Genomic DNA, 22,563 nt, shown 5'->3' on the forward strand with positions numbered 1-22,563 from the left:
GAACGTTGTTGAATCTTTCTTCTGCCCTCAACGATCCAAACCCCTCGTTTCCTGCCCATTGTCAAGACAGCCATAGTCCTGTACTCCTCTGCCACAGTAAACCCACGTCCATCCCCTCTGCCCTGTGTCCCACCTCTCACTGAGGAGCTTAACTGTACATCCCAATGCACCCCAGTGCACTCCTGTTCACATTTCCCCTCACCTGCAGTTTCCCTTCATCGTCTCTAAAGCTCCTGTGTCCTTCCCAGACCCAGCTATGTCAGCAAGTGTGCCCCTGAACTTGGATGGAGCGAGACATGATGTCCCAGATGAGCTCAATTGTATTCAGGTCTGGGGAATGGCAGGCCAGTCCATAGCATCAATGCCTTCATCTTGCAGGAACTGCTGACACGCTCCAGCCACATGAGATGAGGCATGAGGCATTTGGAGGAACCCAGGGTCAACCGCACCAGCATATGGTCTTGCAAGGGGTCTGAGGATCTCCTCTCGGTACCTAATGGCAGTCAGGCTACCTCTGGTGAGCTCATGGAGGGCTGTGCAGCACCCCAAAGAAGTACCACCCCACACCGTTACTGACCCACTGCCACACCAGTAAGGTTGGAGGATGTTGCAGGTAGCAGAACGTTCTCCACGGCGTCTCCAGACTGTATCACATCTGTCACAGGTGCTCAGATGCGCACAGGGTGCCAGTGGCGAATTAATGTGCCATCCTGGATGAGTTGCACTACCAGAGCCATTTGTGTGGGCTATAGACTCTGTCTCATGCTACCACTAGAGTGAAAGCACTGGCAGCATTCAAAAGTGACCATAATATCAGCCAGTGTCGCGCCCTAGGGGGAAGAAAAGAAACAATGATCTCTGAGGGGTTGAAAGTAAATGCTGCATCGTCTCTGTGCAGGGAACCCAGAGTGACTGGCCTAAGGAGTGAAATATGAAAAACACGATGGATACGTAGGTTAGGGGGCAGTTTTCATTTAAATATGACTGGGTTAATCTGAGACATAAAACGAGGGGTGACTTTTGTGCAGGGGAGTCTGAGACATAGGTCGCTCGTTACGAGCCAGACCTGATCTCAGGCATCTCCCTTCCCCAATGGTCAGCTTGGGATTTAAAATGGCAAATTGCTGTCCGTAAGGTAGTGTGTGACCCCTCCCAGACCCCCTCCGCCCATCTAACCACTGGTCTATGTGAGCCACATCAGACAGTTCCCTGTCCCAGGGACACAGAGGGGGCTGGCGGCCAAGCGCACATTGCAAATGTATTAAGACAGTGGAGGAGTTAGGCAAGGAATTCTGGGCATACTCTGCTCAGACTAAATATTCCACCCAGTCATGCTGACTACTCAACTCCTTCACTGTCCTCTCCGTCTCACTGTTAGCCTCCGGGTGATAACACGATGTCAGGCTTACCATGATTCCCAGTCGCTTAAAGAACGTGAGATGTAAATTGGGGGCTACAGGGAAGATGACATTGTCTGGGATGCTGTAGACCCAGAACATGTTTTGGAAGAGGGCCTCTGCAACCTGGAGGGCAGAAGGGAGGAATTGAACACCCCTTCGAGAACCGATCAACCACCACTAGAACCACCGTGTGGGTGGTAGTAGCCTAGTGGGTAACACACTAGCCTATGAACCAGAAGACCCAGGTTCAAATCCCACTTACTACCATTGTGTCCCTGAGCAAGACACTTAACCCTAAGTTGCTCCGGGGGAGACTGTCCCTGTAACTACTGACTGTGTCACGACTACGGACTTACGGGGAAAGGAAGCGCAGAGGTCTGACATGCTGGAAAGGGGTTTTATTATAACAAACAATAAACAAACATAAACGCGGCTTGGTGGCCGAAAATCGTTTAACTAAATGAAAGAACATAAACGAGCCCGCCTTCTGAAGGGGCGGAAAACTGCGGTTCTTAAGCGCTGTCAGGATTGGGAACAGGTTATAAGCACAGCTGCAGTCAGCTGCATGTACACCTCGACAAATTGGGTCAGCATATCTCTGAAGACATCATTGACATAGCCCTGAAAAACAGCAGGGGCATTGGCATTGGCATTGGATGCCATAGGGCATCACACGGTACTTATAATACCCAGATGCAGTGCTAAGGGCCATTTTCCATTCGTCTCCTGCTCACACGCACACCAGATTGTAGTTGTGGGTGTCGTGTACAGTAGTAGGTAGAACATAACACCAGGACCTACACATTGGGTACCATGTCAATATGGTATGTGCGTTCCAGTTTATATGAGGGTTATGTGTGCATAATTAAGGATAGAAACACAAGGCAGTTAGCTACACAGACAAACACAGTGATCAAAAAATGTCCACATTCTTTAGAGGGAGGACCTTATTCTCTGAGTCAGAGGAGAGGGGGCGCTGGGGCCACTGGGGCCACAGTTCAAACACTGGGATGGGGATCGTTTGTTTCAACACCCTGGTTCTGAGGGCCCCCGGCAAGTGACCTTTGGATGTGGAATTGAGGTGAAATAGACAAGATGGCCGTCGATCCCTGTTCAGTCATTGTTTGTTGTATTCTCACAAAGACTTGGTCGATCATTGTCCTGCTTTCCTCAAGTAAGACTGTTCCTTTATGTTAACTGTCTGATTGTTCATCTACCTTCTTGTCCTGTTATTTTTTACTCAAACATCAACATTCTTGGATGTTGTGGCTAATGCTGGTCTCACGTTCGTAGATCAAAGGGGTGGAAGCATCAAGATGATGAGAGATGCAGGGACCAGGCAAGCAGTGCTGGAGGCTCGGAGTATACGAAGTGCAGTGCGAGATGTAATAAGGGCTGTGAGGTAGGATGGTGCTTCTCCTTGTTTGGCTTTGTAGGCCAGCATCAGTATTTTGAATCTGATGCGTGCAGCTACTGGGAGCCAGTGGAGGGAACAGAGGGAGAATTTGGGAAGGTTGAAGATCAGTCGTGCTGCTGCATTTTGTATGAGTTGTAGAGGTCGGATGGTACATAGTGGTAGACCAGCTAGAGGGGAATTACAGTAATCCAGTTGTGAGATTATGAAGGACTGTACCAGTAACTGGGTGGCCTCTGTTGACAGTTAAGGACAGATTTGTCTGATATTGTAGAGAAGGAATCTACATGAGTGGGAAAGATTGCTGATGTGAATAGAGAAGGAGAGTTGGCTGTCTACTGTTACTCAAAGGTTGCGGGCTGTTGTAGAAGGAGAGAGCTGTGAGTTGTCTAAGTAAATTGCAAGATCCTGATGTGGTGAAGAATCTGCTGGAAATTAATATTAGTTTTGGTGGGATTGAGTTGGAGGTGATGGGCTGCCATCAAAGATGAGATGTCAGTTAGGTATGCAGAGATTTTAGAAGCAGCATGTAGATCTGAGGGAGGTAAAGAGAAGATGAGTCATGTGTCGTCAGCATAGCAGTGGTAGGATAATCCATGTGAGGAAATGACCTCACCAAGTGATCTCGTATAGAGGGAGAAGGAGAGGACCTAGCACCGAGCCTTGAGGGGCACAAGTAGAGAGTCTACGGGAGGCAGAGGTGGATCCTTTCCAAGCTACTTGATAAGATCGCTCATCAAGGTAGGAAGCAAACCACTGCCATGCTGAGCCATGAATTTCAAGCCTCTTCAGGATTGACAAAAGAGTCTTGTGATTAACTGTGTCAAATGCTGCAGTGAGGTCAAGCAGATTGAGTACAGATGAGAGTTTTGCCAATCTGGCCGCATGTAGCTTCCCAGAAAGAGCCAAAAGGGCAGTCTCAGTACATCGAGCTGTTCTGAAACCAGACTGGTTAGAATCCAGGAGGTTGTTCAGTGACAGATGAAGTGATAGCTGATTGTAGACACACCGCTCAAGGATTTTACAAAGAAATGACAGGAGAGAAACTGGTCATTAATTGTTGACATCTGTAGGATCAGCTTTAATTTATTTTACTTTACTTTACTTTACTTTTCTTAGCAGACGCTTTTATCCAAAGTGACTTACAAGAGGAAGACACCAGCAATTCTCGTTTGATTTCTATAGATTTTGAATTTACAAAACTAAGAGCCCTGATAAGGCCTAACTTGTCAGAAAAAGAACAAGCTCGGAAAAAGTGCTAGACGAAATGTATTTATTTATTTTGTGCAGTGTGTGTGCATGTGTAAGTGTTAGATTTGTCTGAAATACTTTTTGAATAAGGGGGTTTCCAACCGCTTCTTAAAAGATGGTAGTGGTCTCGGCTAGTCGAATGGAGCAGGGCAAGTTGTTCCACCAACCAGGGACAACAAAGGAGAATAGAGTTGATTGGGATCGGAGACCCCGTGAAGAGGGAATTTTCAGTCTCAGCTACCGGGAGCCAGTGGAGAGAGGTGAGAAGAGGCGTGACATGGGTGTATTTTGGCTGATTGAAGATGAGGCAGTGGGATCAGCTGTGTGTTTCTTTAGAATTGGAAGAACCCTGGCAGATGGTACATGGCTGATTGAGCTGTTTATGATATAATAAATGAAAGGAAGGAGGTCAGGAGAGATGGTTTGGAGCATTGTGGAAGATATTGGATCCAGTGGACAGGTGGTTGGATTGCCTGTAGATAAAATCTGAAGTATTTTATCTGATGTGAGCTTTGAAAATTTATTTAGAGCAGTTGTAGAATCTACCCTGGAGGGTAGAGTAGGATTTGTGGTGGAGAATGTCTTACAGATTTGTTCAATCTTCCCTGTGAAGAAGTTGACAAAATCATCATAAATTAGGGAAGATGGGGTAGGGGGAGTTAGAGGGTTGAGTAGAGATAAGAATATGTTGTGGATTTTTTGAAGGTTGTGGAGTTTTAGCAGTACTAAGGTTAGTGGAAAATTTGCGCAGAAGATTCTGGTAATACGGTAGGTTTCCGCTGTTCGTAGTACTCTTCGATTGCTGTGCAATGTACTGGAGAGCCAGGGCGCAGGGGGAGAAGTCCTTTAGGGTTTAGAAGATCAAGGACAGTGGTGATCCATAGAAAGGGAAAGAGTTAGTGGCTGTCTCTAGTGGTAAGGAGAAGAAAGAGTCAGAGGTAGGGAGATGTGAAAGAATGCAGGAAGATACAGATGAAGGTGAGACAGTGTGAAAGTTGAGTCGAATGAAGGATGGATGGGGGATAGTCGTGTATCCTGTAGGTAGAGTGAGTGTGAAGGTCAGGAAGTGGTGGTCAGAGATGTAAAGTGGAGTGGAAGAAAGGTCAGAAGTTGGAGAAGGACGACAGAAGACCAGGTCCAGGACATTCCCTCCTTTGTGTGTGGGAGAGATGTTGCTGTTGGTTAAGGAAAAAGAAGAAGAGGAAGAAGGCAAGACGATTGGAGTTTGGTTAGTGGAAGGTTGAAGTCACCAAGGAGAGTTAGAGGGGTGTCTAAGGAGAAAATGCTGAGCAGAGTGTCCAATTTGTTTAGTGACCCTGGAGGGCGATATGTGACAATGAGAAGGATGTTCACAGGAGAAGAAACTGAGACTTCATGGAATTCAAACAAAGAGATGTTAAGATGTGAGAGGCAGTGATGTGAAGGACCAATATTGAAAGGCCAGTACCCCCTCCTATAACAGTTTTTGGGGAGTGTAGGAGAACGTGTAGGCAGAAGAGAGGGCAGCAGGTGTAGCTGTATTCTGAGGGGATATCCAGGTCTCTGTTAGCACCAGGAAGTCTTGGGAGTGGAGAGTAGTGAAGCCAGAGATGAAGTCAGCTTTTTAGATTGACGGTTCCAGAGACCACCTACCACTCTTGTTTGAGAAGCAGATGACAGGGTGGGGTAGATGAGGTTGTTGGTAACAGAGCCTCTGCAGTGTGAGTATGTTTTACTAAGTCTGTAAGAAAAAGATGCAAGGTTTGGATTGACAACTGTTGACCTTCACTATAAATCCCTAAACCCTGACCCCTAATTTACACCTCAGGGGAACCCAAAACTATCACTCATTGACCACCTCAGTAAGATAATGATTACACGACACTTGATGCTGCTTAAACACAATCTACCTTTCAATACACACACCACACAATTGATACTCCAACACAGGCCTACAACTGAGCTTACAAAAAGACATTAAACAAAGTCTAGATTCCTACCTTTCCAGAAGAGACAAATAAGATGATAGACTTGAAGCACTTGAAGTTACATTGTGTTGTTTAAGTGTTCCCTCTATTTTTTGAGCAGTGTATATAATAGTGTTTGACCTAAAACACCTCAATGTGGTTTGGAATTTGCATTCCAGTCAAGATCACTGTGATCCTATATAAACGTCAACATAAAGTATCAGGAATGCCTGATAAGATTTTTTTCCGAACACATATTCACTTCAGATTATCACATTAGGTTGATAATCTTCTTTCCTCTGCCAAACATTGATCAACATGTTTTATTAAATTAAAAAAATAAATATTTTGAGTGAGGTGGCATGCTGAAAAGTTGATCTACAACTTTTCTTATTATTCATCCTTTAGAAACACATCACATGCATTCAACAGCCAGTCACTTCTGTGCTCTAAGCTGACGAGACTGTCTCGCTGTCACTGTCACATTCCTCGCGTCATGATCGCTCATCAGCTGCTCCATGGAAAAGCACATGTGGGGATGCATCCAAGCCTAAACAGGGCAGCAGGGCATTAGCATTTTAACATATTCCAAATTTCATTCCGCTTCCGCTGGGCGAACAAATTAGCATGGTAGTAGAAATGGCCTGGGGCTCAGCCAGTGAACCAAGACAGTCTGTGTGCTTAAATTATGGGTTTTAGGGATGGATGTGACCAGTCTGAGCAACATTGTGATCGTGTCCATGTCCATAAACAAACTCACATACTCACAACATTCTTAGACTTTTGTATCACAATAATTCAGAAAACTGCATTAATCCTGTCGACAAGTTCACATCACTCACGTTTATGAATGTAGGATTTTTTACAAAAACCCATAAAATTAAAAGCATCTTTCAATGAAAATATTTATTCACCAGCACTTAATACATCAATACTTGTGCAGTTAATATGACTTTTACATCCTGTCCATTAGTCTCATCCAAGTAGCAACAATAGACAGTGCTATATAACATACAGTACAGGCCAAAAGTTTGGACACACCTTCTCATTCAATGTGTTTTCTTTATTTTCATGACCATTTACATCGGTAGATTCTCACTGAAGGCAAAAAGTTTTTTTAACAAAAAGTGGAGACCTGGTCACCACAGTCACAGGTCATGTTCAAGTAAAATAAATAATGCTTTTTTATAATTTTTAAAATAAGTTTTTTTTTTAAAATAAGGTTTTAACTCACCTTGATCTCTTAGTTTATTAGCTTTTCCATACATTTTTTGTCTGCTCAGTTTTGTCTTGCTTCTGTGGCCTGGCAGAGGTGCTCGCAGCTTCTATGACTGAAGATAACATCGTAATGTTATGCATGGAGCTGCTGAGACAAGTGTCCAGTGACATTTCACCCACAAACCCACTCTAATCCACATGCGCAATATGTCACAACAGCACAGCTGAAAAAGGGACGATCTTTGATTATTTGTGTTCGAGGGTGTCCTACAAGCCCATAATAAAACGATGGCAGACAAGACTCCGCACACCTGACATATGAGTCAGCACCACAGGCAGCTTCTCTTTACTACTCACTCTTACTCACACACAATCCTTAACCGCTTAGTCCTGTTTCTCAGGCTCAGGGTCGCGCTGACCTGCTTTTTACAACTGTGGGATTCATTGGCTGAGTTGATGAATCGATGATGATGACGAAGGCTGAGCCTGCTGTGCTCCTCATGTCTTTCCAGCAATTCATGTATTTCTGCAGTATTTATCAATCTTTAATGCTTCCTCCCAACAAGTATAGTAATTTAGGGACCTGCAAAATAAAATGAATTTATTTTGTTCTGTTCATATTTTTGCACTGTTCTCCACCTTGTTCTGTGTTTTCTTCATTGATTTAAAATAGCTTCATCCTCCTCTGATCGCATTTGCGCTGCCTGGTTATCATGTGTGTTGCTGTGCAGCTACACAGTAGAAGCTCATGTTGCGTAGCTGTGTGGTTGGAGGCGCTTTGGCTGTCGCTACTGCGAGACCAGATGAGTTTTGCAGGCTGCTCGCCTCAGCTTGCCTGTGAGTGAGTTTGTGTGAACTGCCTCACCTCACTTCATGATGTTGCACAGTCTTGTGTTAAAAAATTATACTTTGCATATGTCTGATGGTTCTGGTCTTAAGTGAAAGTAAATTGATTGTCATTATGAAACACTGCAGCACAGCACACACAACAAAATGTGTCCTCTGCTTTTAACCATCACCCTTGGCGAGCAGTGGGCAGCCATGACAGGTGCCTGGGGAGCAGTGTGTGGGGACGGTGCTTTGCTCAGTGACACCTCAGTGGCACCTTGGTGGATCGTGATTCCAACCGGCAACCTTCTGATTATGGGACCACTCCTTTAACCGCTAGGCCACCACTGCAACCTAAAAGGTCAACTGCATTGGCCAGGAATCGAACCCGGGTCAACTGCTTGGGAAGCAGGAATGCTCATCACTATACCACCAAAGCTTTGCAAAGATGCCTTTGCTATTCCACACCCTACTTGACTGATTATCTGCCTCAACTGTGTATCCCTGACAGATGCGGATGCTCATTCATTATCTCTTTCATTACATTTCTGACTTCCAGCAAATACATTTTGCTTAATTTCATAATTACATTCACTCTGTAAAGTGCTGATTTGCGCAACTGAAGTCAATGATAGAGTTTGTGGACCTTCACCTCTGTTGGCTGCCAAGACATGGTGGAAGCTGTGGAAATCTCCAAAGGTTTAGATTGTACGTGTTTAACCCTTTTGTGTTTTACCGTTTCGATACAATGTTAGTTCTCAACCGGACCCATTAGGGAGAAATTAGGTACAGTAAATTACAGATCTTGTGGTACTCAGTTCTCCTTGTGTCGTCAGTTGTATCATCGCAGAATCTGCGTCATTTTTCTTTACCTCTAAATGTGTCCAAATCTGCTGCCCAGTCACCCTGTAACAATACATTTATTCTGTAAGAAAAAGAGGATGACCCTGTGGTCCCACAATAATTTCTACATTTCCTCCCTTTGTAAACATTTATATTAGTGCTGTCAAAATATTTTTTTTCTTCACTCTATCACTTTGCAATTAATTTGAAACATTAAGTCATTTAAATCTTTATGTGATAATGGCATTAACACAGCTGCATTTTGTCTACTGTACTGTACTGTACACTCACTGAGTGCAGGCCCCGCCCCCTCCTGATTTCCTTTACCTGGCGTCATTCCTTTAAAAGAGAACCCGCCCCCGTGTTCTGGGTCCGGGATTACTGTTCTGTCCGTCACCGTTTGTGCGAGGGTTGAGGGCGAGTCCTGTGCATGTGTCATGTGCGTGGCCGAGCCGGCGTTTTTACTGTGACTGGTCAGTGGTCTGGCAGGTCCAGAGCGGACCTCGCCCACATGTCAAGTCTGAGTCGTGTGAGTGGATTGTGTGGGAGTGCGTTTTTTTCAGACGTGGTGCGAGTGTGGACTGTCCCCCGGTGCGAGTGAGCCTTTCCGTTTCACGTTCCTCACTCCATTTTCCCAAACAGAGACCTCTATGTTTGTTTGTCCTTCATGACAATAAATTTTTTGTCTACTGTACTGTACTGTACACTCACTGAGTGCAGGCCCCGCCCCCTCCTGATTTCCTTTACCTGGCGTCATTCCTTTAAAAGAGAACCCGCCCCCGTGTTCTGGGTCCGGGATTACTGTTCTGTCCGTCACCGTTTGTGCGAGGGTTGAGGGCGAGTCCTGTGCATGTGTCATGTGCGTGGCCGAGCCGGCGTTTTTACTGTGACTGGTCAGTGGTCTGGCAGGTCCAGAGCGGACCTCGCCCACATGTCAAGTCTGAGTCGTGTGAGTGGATTGTGTGGGAGTGCGTTTTTTTCAGACGTGGTGCGAGTGTGGACTGTCCCCCGGTGCGAGTGAGCCTTTCCGTTTCACGTTCCTCACTCCATTTTCCCAAACAGAGACCTCTATGTTTGTTTGTCCTTCATGACAATAAATTTTTTAAGCATCTGTTCCTGGGTCCTCCCCTTCCTTGTGGTCGTGACAGAGCCTCTTGAATAGTTTTAAATATTAGAGCAAACTTTAGTTTTAAGATTAAGGTAGGGCGGCCCCGTAATCAGCAGGTTCCTGGTTCGAATCCCGACCTGCTTTATCATTTACCTGTTTTCCTTGTGGTGGTGAGTCAAGCATAAATGGTATCATTGAAATGCCAACTGCCAACTCTAAAAGCAGAAATATGAAATATGCAACCGCCACACAGAACAGTCTCAGTTCACGTTTCATTGAGGTAAAACATCTGTTGACTGGCAGTCTTGGCTTGCTTGCAGTTCACCCCTATGAAAACCACCACATGCTGAGTGTCTGCACTGGTAATCTTCAATCCTCATGGATAACAACAATCTTCATTGTTCAATGACGATATTACCATAATTAGGGCAGTGGTGGCCTAGCGGTTAAGGAAGCGGCCCCGTAATCAGGAGGTTGCCGGTTTGAATCCCGATCCGCCAAGGTTCCACTGAGCAAAGCACCGTCCTCACACACTGCTCCCTGGGCGCCTGTCATGGCTGCACACTGCTCACCAAGGGTGATGGTTAAAAGCAGAGGACATGTTTCGTTGCGGCACCATGTGCTGTGCTGCTGTGTATCACAAGTGACAATCACTTCACTTCACTTTAATAATTATGTAACTATGAAACAAAACACATAAAATCTTCGCATTGCGGGATTGTGAAAACACACAACAGCTCTTTCTGGAGCCCGTGTGTGTTGAGAATCCTGTTCATGGTGAGTGGTCAGTTGGCACATGGTCAGCACTCTAATGGCGGCACCGCCACTGTCAACTGGTGGCATACGGCGGACATTTCTCATGAAGGGTGTGGAAATACAGTGAAAAAACAGGAGAGGAGAAGATGGAGCTTCTCGAAGAGCCACTTGTCAGACATCATCTACATCCCAGCTCCCAAGTGCTCTGCAGGGATGTTTCATTAAGGGAGAGATCATAATGAAACCCGGCAACACAGGCTGACTTTCAGAGCGCTGTAGAAGTTTCCTTATCTCCTCTTATCATCCTGTCTCCATAACGTCCGGGGGCAGGGCCATGATAAGTTGATGTGACAGCGTGACATAAACCAGCGATAAAAAAGCACTGGATAAAAGAATTTCCGAAACCCATGGCCTGGCGGGATCTCTCCCCGTGATCATTCCCCACCACCTGATCACCCTCTGCACCTGATCCCAGGAAGTCCATATAAGGATAATGAGTTTGGTTTCCCAGGAGTTCCTTTTATTGTCTTTTGTTTATGGCAAATTTTAAGTTAATAAACACACTTATAACCAGCTTCATTTATTGCGACTATTGACATACTGTACAGACCAAACGTTTGGACACATCTTCTCATTCAATATGTTTTCTTTATCTTCATGACCATTTACGTTGGTAGATTCTCACTGAAGGCATCAAAACTATGAATGAGCACATGTGGAGTTATGTACTTAATAAAAAAAGGTGAAATAACTGAAAACATGTTTTATATTCTAGTTTCTTTGCTCTGATTACTGCTTTGCACACTCTTGGCATTCTCTCGATGAGCTTCAAGAGGTCGTCACCTGAAATGGTTTTCCAACAGTCTTGAAGGAGTTCCCAGAGGTGTTTAGCACTTGTTGGCCCCTTTGCCTTCACTCTGCGGTCCAGCTCACCCCAAACCATCTCGACTGGGTTCAGGTCCGGTGACTGTGGAGGTCAGGTCTCCACTTTTTGTTAAGTACATAACTCCACGTGTTCATTCATAGTTTTGATGCCTTCAGTGAGAATCTACCAATGTAAATGGTCATGAAAATAAAGAAAACACATTAAATGAGAAGGTGTGTCCAAGCTTTTGGCCTGTACGGTATTGACAGTCCACTGACTGTCAGAACCACCGTCATCCATTCCCTCCAAACCGAAGCCACTTTTGAGATTATGAATTTTTTCAGTATGTCAAACAACAAAAGTTCAATACCTATCACAGCACGTGCGATTTATTTATATCGGTATAATTTTACATCTCCCCTGCCTACTTGGTAAAGATGCCCTGCAGTGAGCTGGTGCCCGCCCTCCCCCTGTGAGTCAGTGTCCCATAATTCTGGATTTCTGGTAAATATATCTGGGTCTGCACAATTTTACAATCATGTGTACAGTTGTGTGTTTAACAAATACATTCCCCGGAGCTGATTCGATGTACGTTTATCTTGGCTAAATGTGGCAATATCATGAACCAGAAGAACAAATCTCACCCAATCACGTCCCTGGATTATATTTCCCCGGGTGCCTCTGAAGGTTTGTGTTTTTTTTTTGGGGGGTGACTGCATTATTATGAAGGCATCCTCCCATACTTACAGCAGGCAGATTAATATTTATATTTCTTCGATGTAAGTGTCCGCAGGTCCGCACCACGTGCTCCACCAGTCCCGCGCCGTGGAGATGCGTGGGAGCGCACCAGAGGACCGAGCTCTTCTATCTTCTCCAGCCTCGTCCGCGGCGAGGTTCTGCTCGTTTCTCGAGTTCGGTGAGTAGCGAGTTGACTCGACCCGTTCAAACTTTTCGCCTTCTGGGACGGAGCGACTTTAACTCCACATGCCGGAAACGGGTGGTGGTCCGCGCGCCGGCGGCGGCACGTCCTCGCCGGGACACTGACGTCCACCTATATATTCCCATTAGTCCCACCGACGCCCCCACCTTCTCGGGTCAAGCCCACGGACGCCGGATGCGAGCGGGAGCTCCAGGCGACCCCGATGTCACCTCTCCACGCCGCGCGCGTGACGCACGGCCCGCGCTGATCTCCGCCGGAGGACCGTCCGCTCCGCCCCACCCTGACCGCCCAGTCGACGCGGACGCTCCGGGACCGGGCGATGGCGGGGACCCCGGCGCTGCTGCTGCCGCTGCTGCCGCTGCTGCTGCCCAGTAAGTCCGCGGCGGAGCGGAGCGCGCCGGTCGCCGGTCGCCGGTCGCCGTCGCGTTTTCTGGTGACGCGCATTTCTGGATTAGCGCTTTATACAAATTGCACGTCGTTTTTGACACTTTCAAGTCTTTGACTTTACTGCACTTTAATACCGCAAGGTTAAAGAATAGTGAAGAGTCAACTGTCGTTTTTCTTATTCATTTAGATCGGCACCCACGCACGCAGAGTGGGGCATCAGTGTGTGATTAAAGCCATTTACATGTTCTGAAAGCAGAGAGATGACAACTCTTAAGCGGGCAGTTTAAATAATTCACTGCCCCGAGTGCACCTGTGTGTATCTTCTATGTGGCCCTGTGTGTATGTGTGTGTGTGTGTGTGTGTGCGTGTGTGTGCGTCAGATGCACTGTGGGCGCAATCATCTTCACTTCACTTCACAAAATATATATATATATATATATAGAGAGAGAGAGTCTTGTAGCAGTTTTTATATGCCATCGTTTCGTGGTTTCATGTTCTCCACATTTAAGACCCCTAAGTGTATTGGCAGTGGACTTACATTTTAAATATTGTCCTAGTATTATTATTATCGAGTAATCCTTTTTCATCAGAAAATGAGTTGCCAATGTTACACATCCTCTTTGTAACAGCAAGTCCACAGACATCTGTAACCTCGCTCTTGGACAAAAATTCCGTGGAACTTGAAACACGGATAAAAATCACTTGACCAGGCATGCTGTCGGCGCAGAAGATTTTGAAGCCCTTCCATGGGAGCATTAGCCATGGAAAGTGCTCTCCGCACTCAGCTCTGCCTCGTGCCATTAGCCCAGCGTTCTGTTGGCCAGTGTTTCCGCTGTAGCTCAGCAGCAGGTCAATTTCCTGCACACAACCAGCTGAGGGACCCAGAAGACGCATATAGTAACGTACAGTGTCCTTTTACAGATGTAATCTTGTCATTGTGATACGCAGCATAGCCGGGGACAAGGTCTACACAACGAAATGTGTCCTCTGCTTTTAACCCATCACCCTTGTGAGCAGTGGGCAGCCATGAAAGGGGCCCGGGGAGCAGTGTGTGGGGACGGGGACCTCAGTGGCACCTTGGCGGTTCAAGATTTGAACCCACAACCTTTCAGTTACAAGTCTGATTCCTTTGCTGCTAGGCCACCACTGCCACTGACAGTGTGTCTCATTGAAAAACTTTGCGCCCAGTTTGACAAATGAGGGCCATTTTGGGTTGCAGAACTTACGGATTAGTACCTGTAGTCACTTTTTTTCACCATAATTAGCTTTTTCCTGTCTTTTCTACAAGAAAACTTTCATTATTCTTTCGTGTTCATTCCAAAAGCTGTGCAAAAAACTATTTGTATCCCTTTTCAAGGCAAATCACTGTGTGTATGCGTGTGTAATGAGTGTATGACATGTGATATGTAGCGTGCTGCAACTGGAATAACGCAGAACTGCGAATGTGTGTAACAGCCTGGAAACAGTGGCGAGGGAAAAAGGACTTCACCCTCCTGACTGCGGACGTTCAGCCTACATTCAAATACACACTTGTGTCCATACAAAACAAGTGTGGTGGGATGGCAGACACGAACCCAGCCTCTGGAGCCATCCGGATAACTCACATTAGGAAACTGCAGCCTGCTCGTCCCGTTTGCTGTTCAGACCCCATTTGTTCAAAAAGGAGGCCTTTTGGGGACAGAATTCTGCTGCTGATGCATGACCTCAATTGAATTGTATTTCTTTCACATTTTTAAAAAAGCGCTGTCTGTTTTTTATATTAGTGTTTGATTTGTGGACTTTCTCTTTGTTGTATTAAGTATTAACGAACTCCGTATGAGTGTGAGGGTTGACTACCACAGCCTTGGATGTGGCTACTGAACTCCTAAAACCATTTTCAGCCTGAGAAACTCTCCACCAGGACTGGTGAGGATGTCTGTTTAACGACTGGAGGGGAGAGCTGAGAGATGAATGCAAGATAAAAGCAAGAGATGATGAATGGTGCTGCTCTGGACCAAAAGTGCAGAACATAAGAGAAACACACCCCACCCCCCCTTCCACTGAGCCTGAAGTGTGTGCTGTGGGTAGAAAAAGGGAGAAAGACCAGCGTCGCGATAGAAGAAAGAAAGAAAGGACTGGGAAGTGGAAAGGTTGTATGTTTTAAGAAATCAGAAATCTGAAGCACATCACTGTGTGTGTGTGTGTGTGTGTGTGTGTGTGTGTATTATCCAGCTGTGACACACAAAGACACTGATATGAGCATACAGTTGCCGCAGGGTGAATGGCATCACAAGTGACTTAGACAGAGAAAACAAGCTCGCACACTCAGATCAGGACAGGCCGAGTGGGACATGATCAGTAGAGGTGGGCAGATGTTAATTCCGGGGCTGGACGGGGATTTTTGAAACAGTTCAGTGCTGTTTCCTCTCAGCCTTTGATTACGTAACCCTTAAAAGCCCTTAAACAGAAATGTTCAAACAATAAGGAAATGTATGTCATCTATTCATGGACCACGGGGTCATCCTCTTTTTCTTACAGAATACATGTACATTTATTTATCCTATTGTGCCAGATTTGCATATTTCACTTTAACTCTGTAAACTGCACAATTTCTTGCACATTAAGCTCTCTTGCAAAATGTATTTATTTATTTTTACATATTAATTCTAATATATTTAAAAGTTTGGCATTTGATGAAAAGGTAGGAAAGCTCACTTCTGTGGTGCATATGACAATAAACGCTTTGAATCTTGAATCTCGAGCTGGATGTTGCACAGCTATGAAATATTAAATTGTCTTTCTTGCCCCGTCACAGTGGCTTTGGCCGCCGATGCGGAAGAGAGATTGGTTGATTATCTGCTGGGCCCAGAGCGCTACAACAAACTCATCCGGCCCGCCGTCAACAAGAGCCAGCAGGTCACCATTGGCATTAAGGTGTCTCTGGCACAGCTCATCAGTGTGGTAAATGACACCCACACACCCATTCAATCAATTGTTTTTTATGCGTATTAGCAAACACATAACTGCACGTTGCACAATTAAGCACACACACTCAGCAGTGCACGTGTAGACATGATATTTTTTATTCATGCCCTTTACAGAATGAGAGAGAACAGATCATGACTACGAATGTGTGGCTCACGCAGGTAAGGTTGACATTCCCAGAAACACCCCTTTGAATATTATTCTTAACACTCTTTCTCATGTAACGAACAGTTTTTGCCAACGTTCGTGTGTCAGTTCTGCGTAGACGTTAGTGTGATTGGTTGTTATGCTGAGCTCTTGCTTTGCAATTTTTATTAAAACTCCTTGCATACGAGGATACGGTGCCTACAGCAGCTGTCATGTTCTGCCGTGCATCAGAATGGTTCCTCGTCTAGCGATAAATAGAGATAGTGTTGTTTTGCCCTGCATCATGTCGGCCAGAATCTGGGATAAAAGTACAAATGGGGTGGAAGACCATACATGTGTACACACGCTGTGTATGTTTTGTGTGCTTTTCCTCATTTAGGAGTGGAATGACTACAGGCTCATGTGGAATCCTGACGAATACGATGGAATAAAAAAACTACGAATCCCATCACATCTTATCTGGCTTCCTGATATTGTGCTCTACAACAAGTAAGGGCTTGTCTGGGTGTCGTTGTGGGATTGAGAAATCGCATCCCAAGCTATGGTTTTAAAAAATGTAAATCTCTGTGATGGTTAATCAGATTTGTGTTGATTGGTCACTTGATTCCTGATTGATATCTGAGTCTCTGAGTCTAGAGGAAAAGCATAAAGTGATGTTTGACACCAGAAGCCACAGAACAGCTTCTGAATCGCCTTTGTTACACCACTGGAGGAAGGGCCAACATTCCCTCATGCGAGAGTTCCTCTTCCATGGGGATAAGAGTTGGTAACTGATGGTCCTTTGATGAAAAAAACCCACCAGAAGGGATGTGCTAACGTCTACATTCCCAATAATCAAACAGCCCTTCCCACAACATATTAACCCAACAAAGGCAACCAATGAATTTTCACCAGTTAGTAGAAAACAAGGTTAAAATTAAATGTAGCTTTGCCTCTTCTACAAATCTCTTGTTGGTCAATCAAACAGAACAGGGACTCCAGCATCAGATGCTGGAATATTGTATATCAGCAGAATTAGGGCATCATGTGGAACTTCCATTACTGTCCCCCCTTTGCACCTCATATACTGTCCTCATATCATACGTATTTAGGATTATTAGAATCTGCTTTGGAAAATTCTCCCAAATTAAACAAGTGGTTTGAAAACATATTTAGCATATCAGTGTCACATGTAATAATTCCGGATTTGATCGTTAACGGCGTAACTGGGCGTGTAGTTTTCATGGATGCGTTCATTTGATTTCCATGTTGTATGGACTGATTGAAGCGTGAAATCCGCTGCTAAAATAAGTCTTGTGTTTCTATGGTGATTTTAATTGAAAACCGCTTGAATAGGTTTTGAGGAGGCCGGATTAGGAGCCGGGTTAATTAATGAATATTAATCAGGCGCACACGCACCCTTCATTCTTCCAGAGCTGGAGTGAGGAGATATGAAAGGGTTTTGCCCGAGACCTCTACTTGAGCTTTGGCCTCAGACCTGTCTTGACGTATTCTGCCTTTTGTCTCCCTTTTCTCTCCTGTCTTTCTTCTCCCTGAGTTTAGTCAGGGTGAGAGGGTTTCAGTTCAAATGCTCATTGCCTCAGTAGGTGTTTACAGAAATCTCTATACTTTATTAAAACGTTTAAAGACTGCAGGCTGTGACAGGGAATAAGAACATAAATATGAATTATAAAACTTCAGTCATCATGTTCTTGCTGATATGATCGGGTGATATGATCATTATCTAATCACCAGGTTGAAATATGATTTGTCATCCACAGTTTTTACTCCACAGTTTTAACCCTTTTCTGCTGGTTATGGGGCAAAAGCAGATTTACCAGGTGCTTTTGAAGGATCAGAATGTTAAATAAAATGGATGTTAAATGTAATACAACTAACCAATATAATGTATCTGAAAAAACAACAATATCAAAAAAACAGAGCTGCACAGTAAATGTAAAAATAGAGAAAGAAAGAAGGGAAGGAGAAGGGAGGGGGGTCAGAGGAGAACGATAGGAGCCTTTCATTTGGGGCGGTGATGAGGTGGTACAAGGCGACAGCCTACGTTCTTCACATGCTGAGGGTCTGTAGAGGTGCAATGTTGACATTCGCCTTTCTTTTCCTCTCTCAGTGCGGACGGTGTGTATGAGGTCTCGTTCTACTGCAATGCCGTTGTTGCCAACACGGGGGACATTTTCTGGCTGCCCCCTGCAATTTACAAAAGCGCCTGTGCCATCGAGGTGAAGGACTTTCCCTTCGACCAGCAGAACTGCACTCTCAAGTTCCGCTCCTGGACCTACGACCACACGGAGCTCGATCTGGTGCTCACCTCTGATTTTGCCAGTCGTGACGACTACACGCCCAGTGGCGAGTGGGACATTGTTTCGCTGCCTGGACGCAAGAACGAGGACCCCAACGACATCACCTATCTTGATGTGACATACGACTTTGTCATCAAACGCAAGCCGCTGTTCTACACCATCAACCTGATCATCCCCTGTGTGCTCATCACCTCATTGGCCATCCTGGTTTTCTACCTACCCTCAGACTGTGGAGAGAAGATGACCCTCTGCATATCAGTCCTGCTTGCCCTCACTGTCTTCCTCCTTCTGATCTCCAAGATTGTCCCCCCTACCTCGCTGGCGGTCCCGCTCATTGGAAAGTACCTGATGTTCACCATGGTGCTGGTCACGTTCTCAATCGTGACAAGTGTGTGTGTTCTCAACGTCCATCACCGTTCTCCGAGCACACACCGCATGCCCGACTGGGTCAAGCGGGTCTTCCTTCACCGCCTGCCCGTATTCCTGTTCATGCGGCGCCCCGGTAGCTCAAATGTGCGCGAGCGCTTCCGCCGCAAGCACCAGAGAGCGTCCTTCTCATCAGACGCCAAGCTTGGACGGCCGGAGGTGGACACCTTTTACCTCAGCGAGGAGCCTGGAGGCATGTGTGGGGGTCAGTGGCACATAGGCGAGCTACCTGAAGGCTCAGAGATAAGGCAGAGGATAAGATTCCGGCACAATGCAGCTGTGGATGAGGCCATTGAGGGTGTGAGATTCATTGCAGAACATATGAAAACTGAAGACGATGATGAAGGGGTATGGCTAGCTTTGGCTAGACTTAGTTGTGGCATACTTGAGCAAGCAATGTCTGGCTTTTAATTCAATTGTATGTTGTGCTGCAGATCATTGAAGACTGGAAATATGTGGCGATGGTGATCGACCGTCTATTCCTGTGGATCTTTATCCTGGTGTGTGTAGTTGGAACACTGGGCCTCTTCGTCCAACCACTGTTCCAAAGCTACAACACACCACCTGCAGAGGACGAGTGAGAACATAAGCACTACATGAATTATTAGTGTTGCTGTTTTGGCCATACTATCTATTTTGGATTATAATAAAGAAGTAATCCTGGATTATCGTGTTATGACTAAACCTAATCCATAATACACACAACTCTCAATGAATGCTTTTATGTCATAATTGTTTTTTGTTTAATTACAAGGCAGTTGCTGAAATTCTCTTGAGGTGTTTTTTTTTTGTTGCAATAAAGTGTCATACGATGATCAGCCACAACATTAAAACCTCCTGCCTAGTGTTGTGTTGGTCACATTCATGTCACCAGTACTTTTCTCAACCTTACTTAGACTCCTGGCAATAAGATAAAAATGCACTGCAGAAATAATCACGATGCAGATGTAACAATTTAAAATGACTCAAAATGTGATGACTGGTGATGATTGATGAACTGCAACTTTAGTGGAATCTGTCTTGTCACTTTTGTAATTGTGCCACAGATCCACACAGGGCTGAATTCTGTCAACTGTGTGTTTCAGATATGGAGATTTTTGAGTGCATTTTGGATACAGCCATCTACAGGAACACACCTGGGTTCCTCTGGATTCTTGTGAACATGATGGACAGATAACTTCCTCACCTCAACATGATTTTTTAACCAGCACAGCAATACAAACAGGTCCTGTTGAATCTCAAAATGCATATATAGCACATATATGCCTGCAGAAAAACAAACAGGAAGACATTTGGACTGACCAAGTGTCTAATAACTTAATACACAGTGTTATGAAGCTTTGTGTTGGTCTAATTTAGGTACGGAGGTCCTTCCAACACTTATCTGCCTTTACAGCTTGAACTTTACATTATTAATTGTGCTGCCATATTGCCAAACATAATTCACATGTCATGAATTGAGTCATTATTGTGGACTGGCTCTTAGTTAAGTGTTTATTGGAAAACTGCACACACACATTCAGCTCAGGATAGTACAGGGAATCACAAACCTCCTCAGTTTCAACAGATCTGAGTTAGGCCTGTACAGACCACCCACAGGCCCTAGTAAGTGGGTTGTGTTTGAGGATCGTCCAAAAGAGTCTCATAAAGCCACCATCACATTTATGCTGTCTCTTCACATATTCTCACAGAGTTCTGTTACTTTTGGTAGATCTGGGTGGGGAACCTGATCCACAAAGGGGCAGTGTGGGTCTCCTCACCTTTATTATTGGATCAGTAGCACCCACACAATACCCTCCATGGACTAGGTTCCTCATTCCTGTAATGGAAGGGCTGAATAAGAAGGGCAAAAGAAATTTGTTGTCAGTAAACAAGCTGTATTTTAATTACAAGTAGGACAGGACATTTCAATCACTTTAAATGCACTGATTTTTGTTACATGATCATTGATTTGTTTGTGGCCAATAAAACGTGATTGTCATAGTGATTGATGTGCATGTATGATTTGTGACTGGGTGACTTCAGTGTGTGCCACTTTATATTATTGGCCACTTTATATTATTGTCACTGCAACTTTATATCAGGTGTGTATCAAATTAGTTTGCAGATGCTGTCAGTACTGTATTTCAGTATAGTATTTGACCCTACGGTGCACCCTGTGGTATGTCCCCTCAGGTATGTTTTTTTTATTATTATTATTAGGTAGCTGAAGAGTGATAAAATGAAGTGATTGTCACATGTGATACACAGCAGCACAGCACACGGTGCACACAGTGAAATTTGTCCTCTGCATTTAACCCATCACCCTGAGTGAGCAGTGGGCAGCCATGACAGGCGCCCAGAGAGCAGTGTTTGGGGACAGTGCTTTGTTCAGTGTGTTTGTAAAGATTGTGATTTGAATGTGTTCTGGTGGAGTGTGTGTATGTGTGGGTGCGGTTTAACTAAGGGAAGTCTGTGTGTATGTCTCTTGGTGGTCACAGAGCCTGACAGCTTGGCTGCAAGCGAGCAAATAAGGTAAACAGATGATCACGGGCAGGACTGGGGGTAGCATCAGAGACAGAAAACATGGTAAAGAGAAGAGTCAGCGAGATCGTGGCAGGACAGAAGGACAAACAGAGACACGCATTTAAGCGTGACAAACCCCGAGTGTGGTGAACACCATCTGGTTAGTCTCTTCGAGCGTTTAAAAATAGAAAAATACATACAGAACACTCTGAAACGCAGTATGAGTGGTGCAATTTTGGAGATGACCCTTTTAAATGACATTTTAAATTAAGATAAATGGTTTGTTAATTTGTCATTATATTTCATTTTCTGGTACAACCTTAAGCTAAGAGATGAAGAGTGCAGCTGTTTTGTCCATAACATGAGATCTATGGTTTTATGACGGCTACGGTTTTTAACGCTCCTTTCAATTCATAAGCACTAGCTTCGAGGTTCAAAAAAAGGTGTCTGTTCTTGTTTGAGAAAGAATCAAATGGCAGAAAGGGCTGTGAGATGCCTATCATCAAATCCTACTACCCACAATCCATTAGCACCTATTCTTAATCAGGTGCTGCCAAAGCCCATCACAGAACATTAGGGGCAGGGTGGGGACTTGACCAGACCTTGGGGGCAGGCCACCACAGGGCACACTCATTACTATGGACATTTTAGAGTCAATTTGCCAGTGAGCATTTTTTCTGGCAGAACCCAGAAAATCATGAAATCCCGTGGCAACACAGCTACAGCATGAAAATTCTGCACACATAAAAAGCCAGACCCGGGGTTCGAACTCATGCCCTTGGAAGTACGATGACACGTAGCTAATGGGGCAGTTGTGGCCTAGCCAGTAAGGATCCCAAGCTTCCAAGCTGCCTCTGAGGTCCCCTTGATCAAGGTACTGTCCCCACACACTGCTGCCCAGGTGCCTTTCATGGCTGCCCACTGCTCACTAAGGTGTTAAATGCAAAGGACACATTTTGGACCGTGTTTTGTGCTGTGTATCACAATGTCAAAAATCACTTTCACTGTCCGCCATGCCACCATGCAGACATGCCTATGATTATGCAATAAAATGTGATAGCAAATTTACATGCCAGGACACATGTCATGACCATTATAAAAATTATTCTAAAGTGAAGTGATTGTGAATGTAAAACACTGCAGCACAGCACAAGGTGACACAACAAATGTGTCCTTTGCATTTAACCATTTGATTTTCAACGTAGCAAGTTAGGAGGGCAGTAAGCAAAACTCTTCAATTATTGACCTGTATTTTAGCTGAGAAA

General features: G+C 45.0%; 1 protein-coding gene across 3 annotated transcripts; it reads left to right on the forward strand.

The window, feature by feature from the left end:
- Positions 1–3,450: 3,450 nt before the first annotated feature.
- On the forward strand, positions 3,451–20,719 carry chrnb5a (cholinergic receptor, nicotinic, beta 5a). Of its 3 annotated transcripts, none has more exons than XM_028975161.1 (9): positions 3,451–3,555; positions 12,414–12,545; positions 12,698–12,940; positions 15,751–15,896; positions 16,037–16,081; positions 16,447–16,556; positions 18,178–19,141; positions 19,228–19,370; positions 19,879–20,719. In XM_028975161.1, exons 3-9 carry the CDS (start codon positions 12,889–12,891, stop codon positions 19,892–19,894), a joined length of 1,476 nt encoding a protein of 491 aa, XP_028830994.1. In that variant the 5' UTR covers positions 3,451–3,555; positions 12,414–12,545; positions 12,698–12,888; the 3' UTR covers positions 19,895–20,719. The 3 variants fall into 3 exon arrangements, with proteins under 3 accessions (XP_028830994.1, XP_028830995.1, XP_028830996.1); XM_028975162.1 differs by lacking the exon at positions 3,451–3,555 and adding an exon at positions 12,184–12,316; XM_028975163.1 differs by lacking the exons at positions 3,451–3,555; positions 12,414–12,545; positions 12,698–12,940 and adding an exon at positions 14,928–15,085.
- Positions 20,720–22,563: the final 1,844 nt, after the last annotated feature.

Source organism: Denticeps clupeoides, chromosome 4, assembly GCF_900700375.1.
Source record: "Denticeps clupeoides chromosome 4, fDenClu1.1, whole genome shotgun sequence".
Classification (NCBI taxonomy): Eukaryota; Metazoa; Chordata; class Actinopteri; order Clupeiformes; family Denticipitidae; genus Denticeps; species Denticeps clupeoides.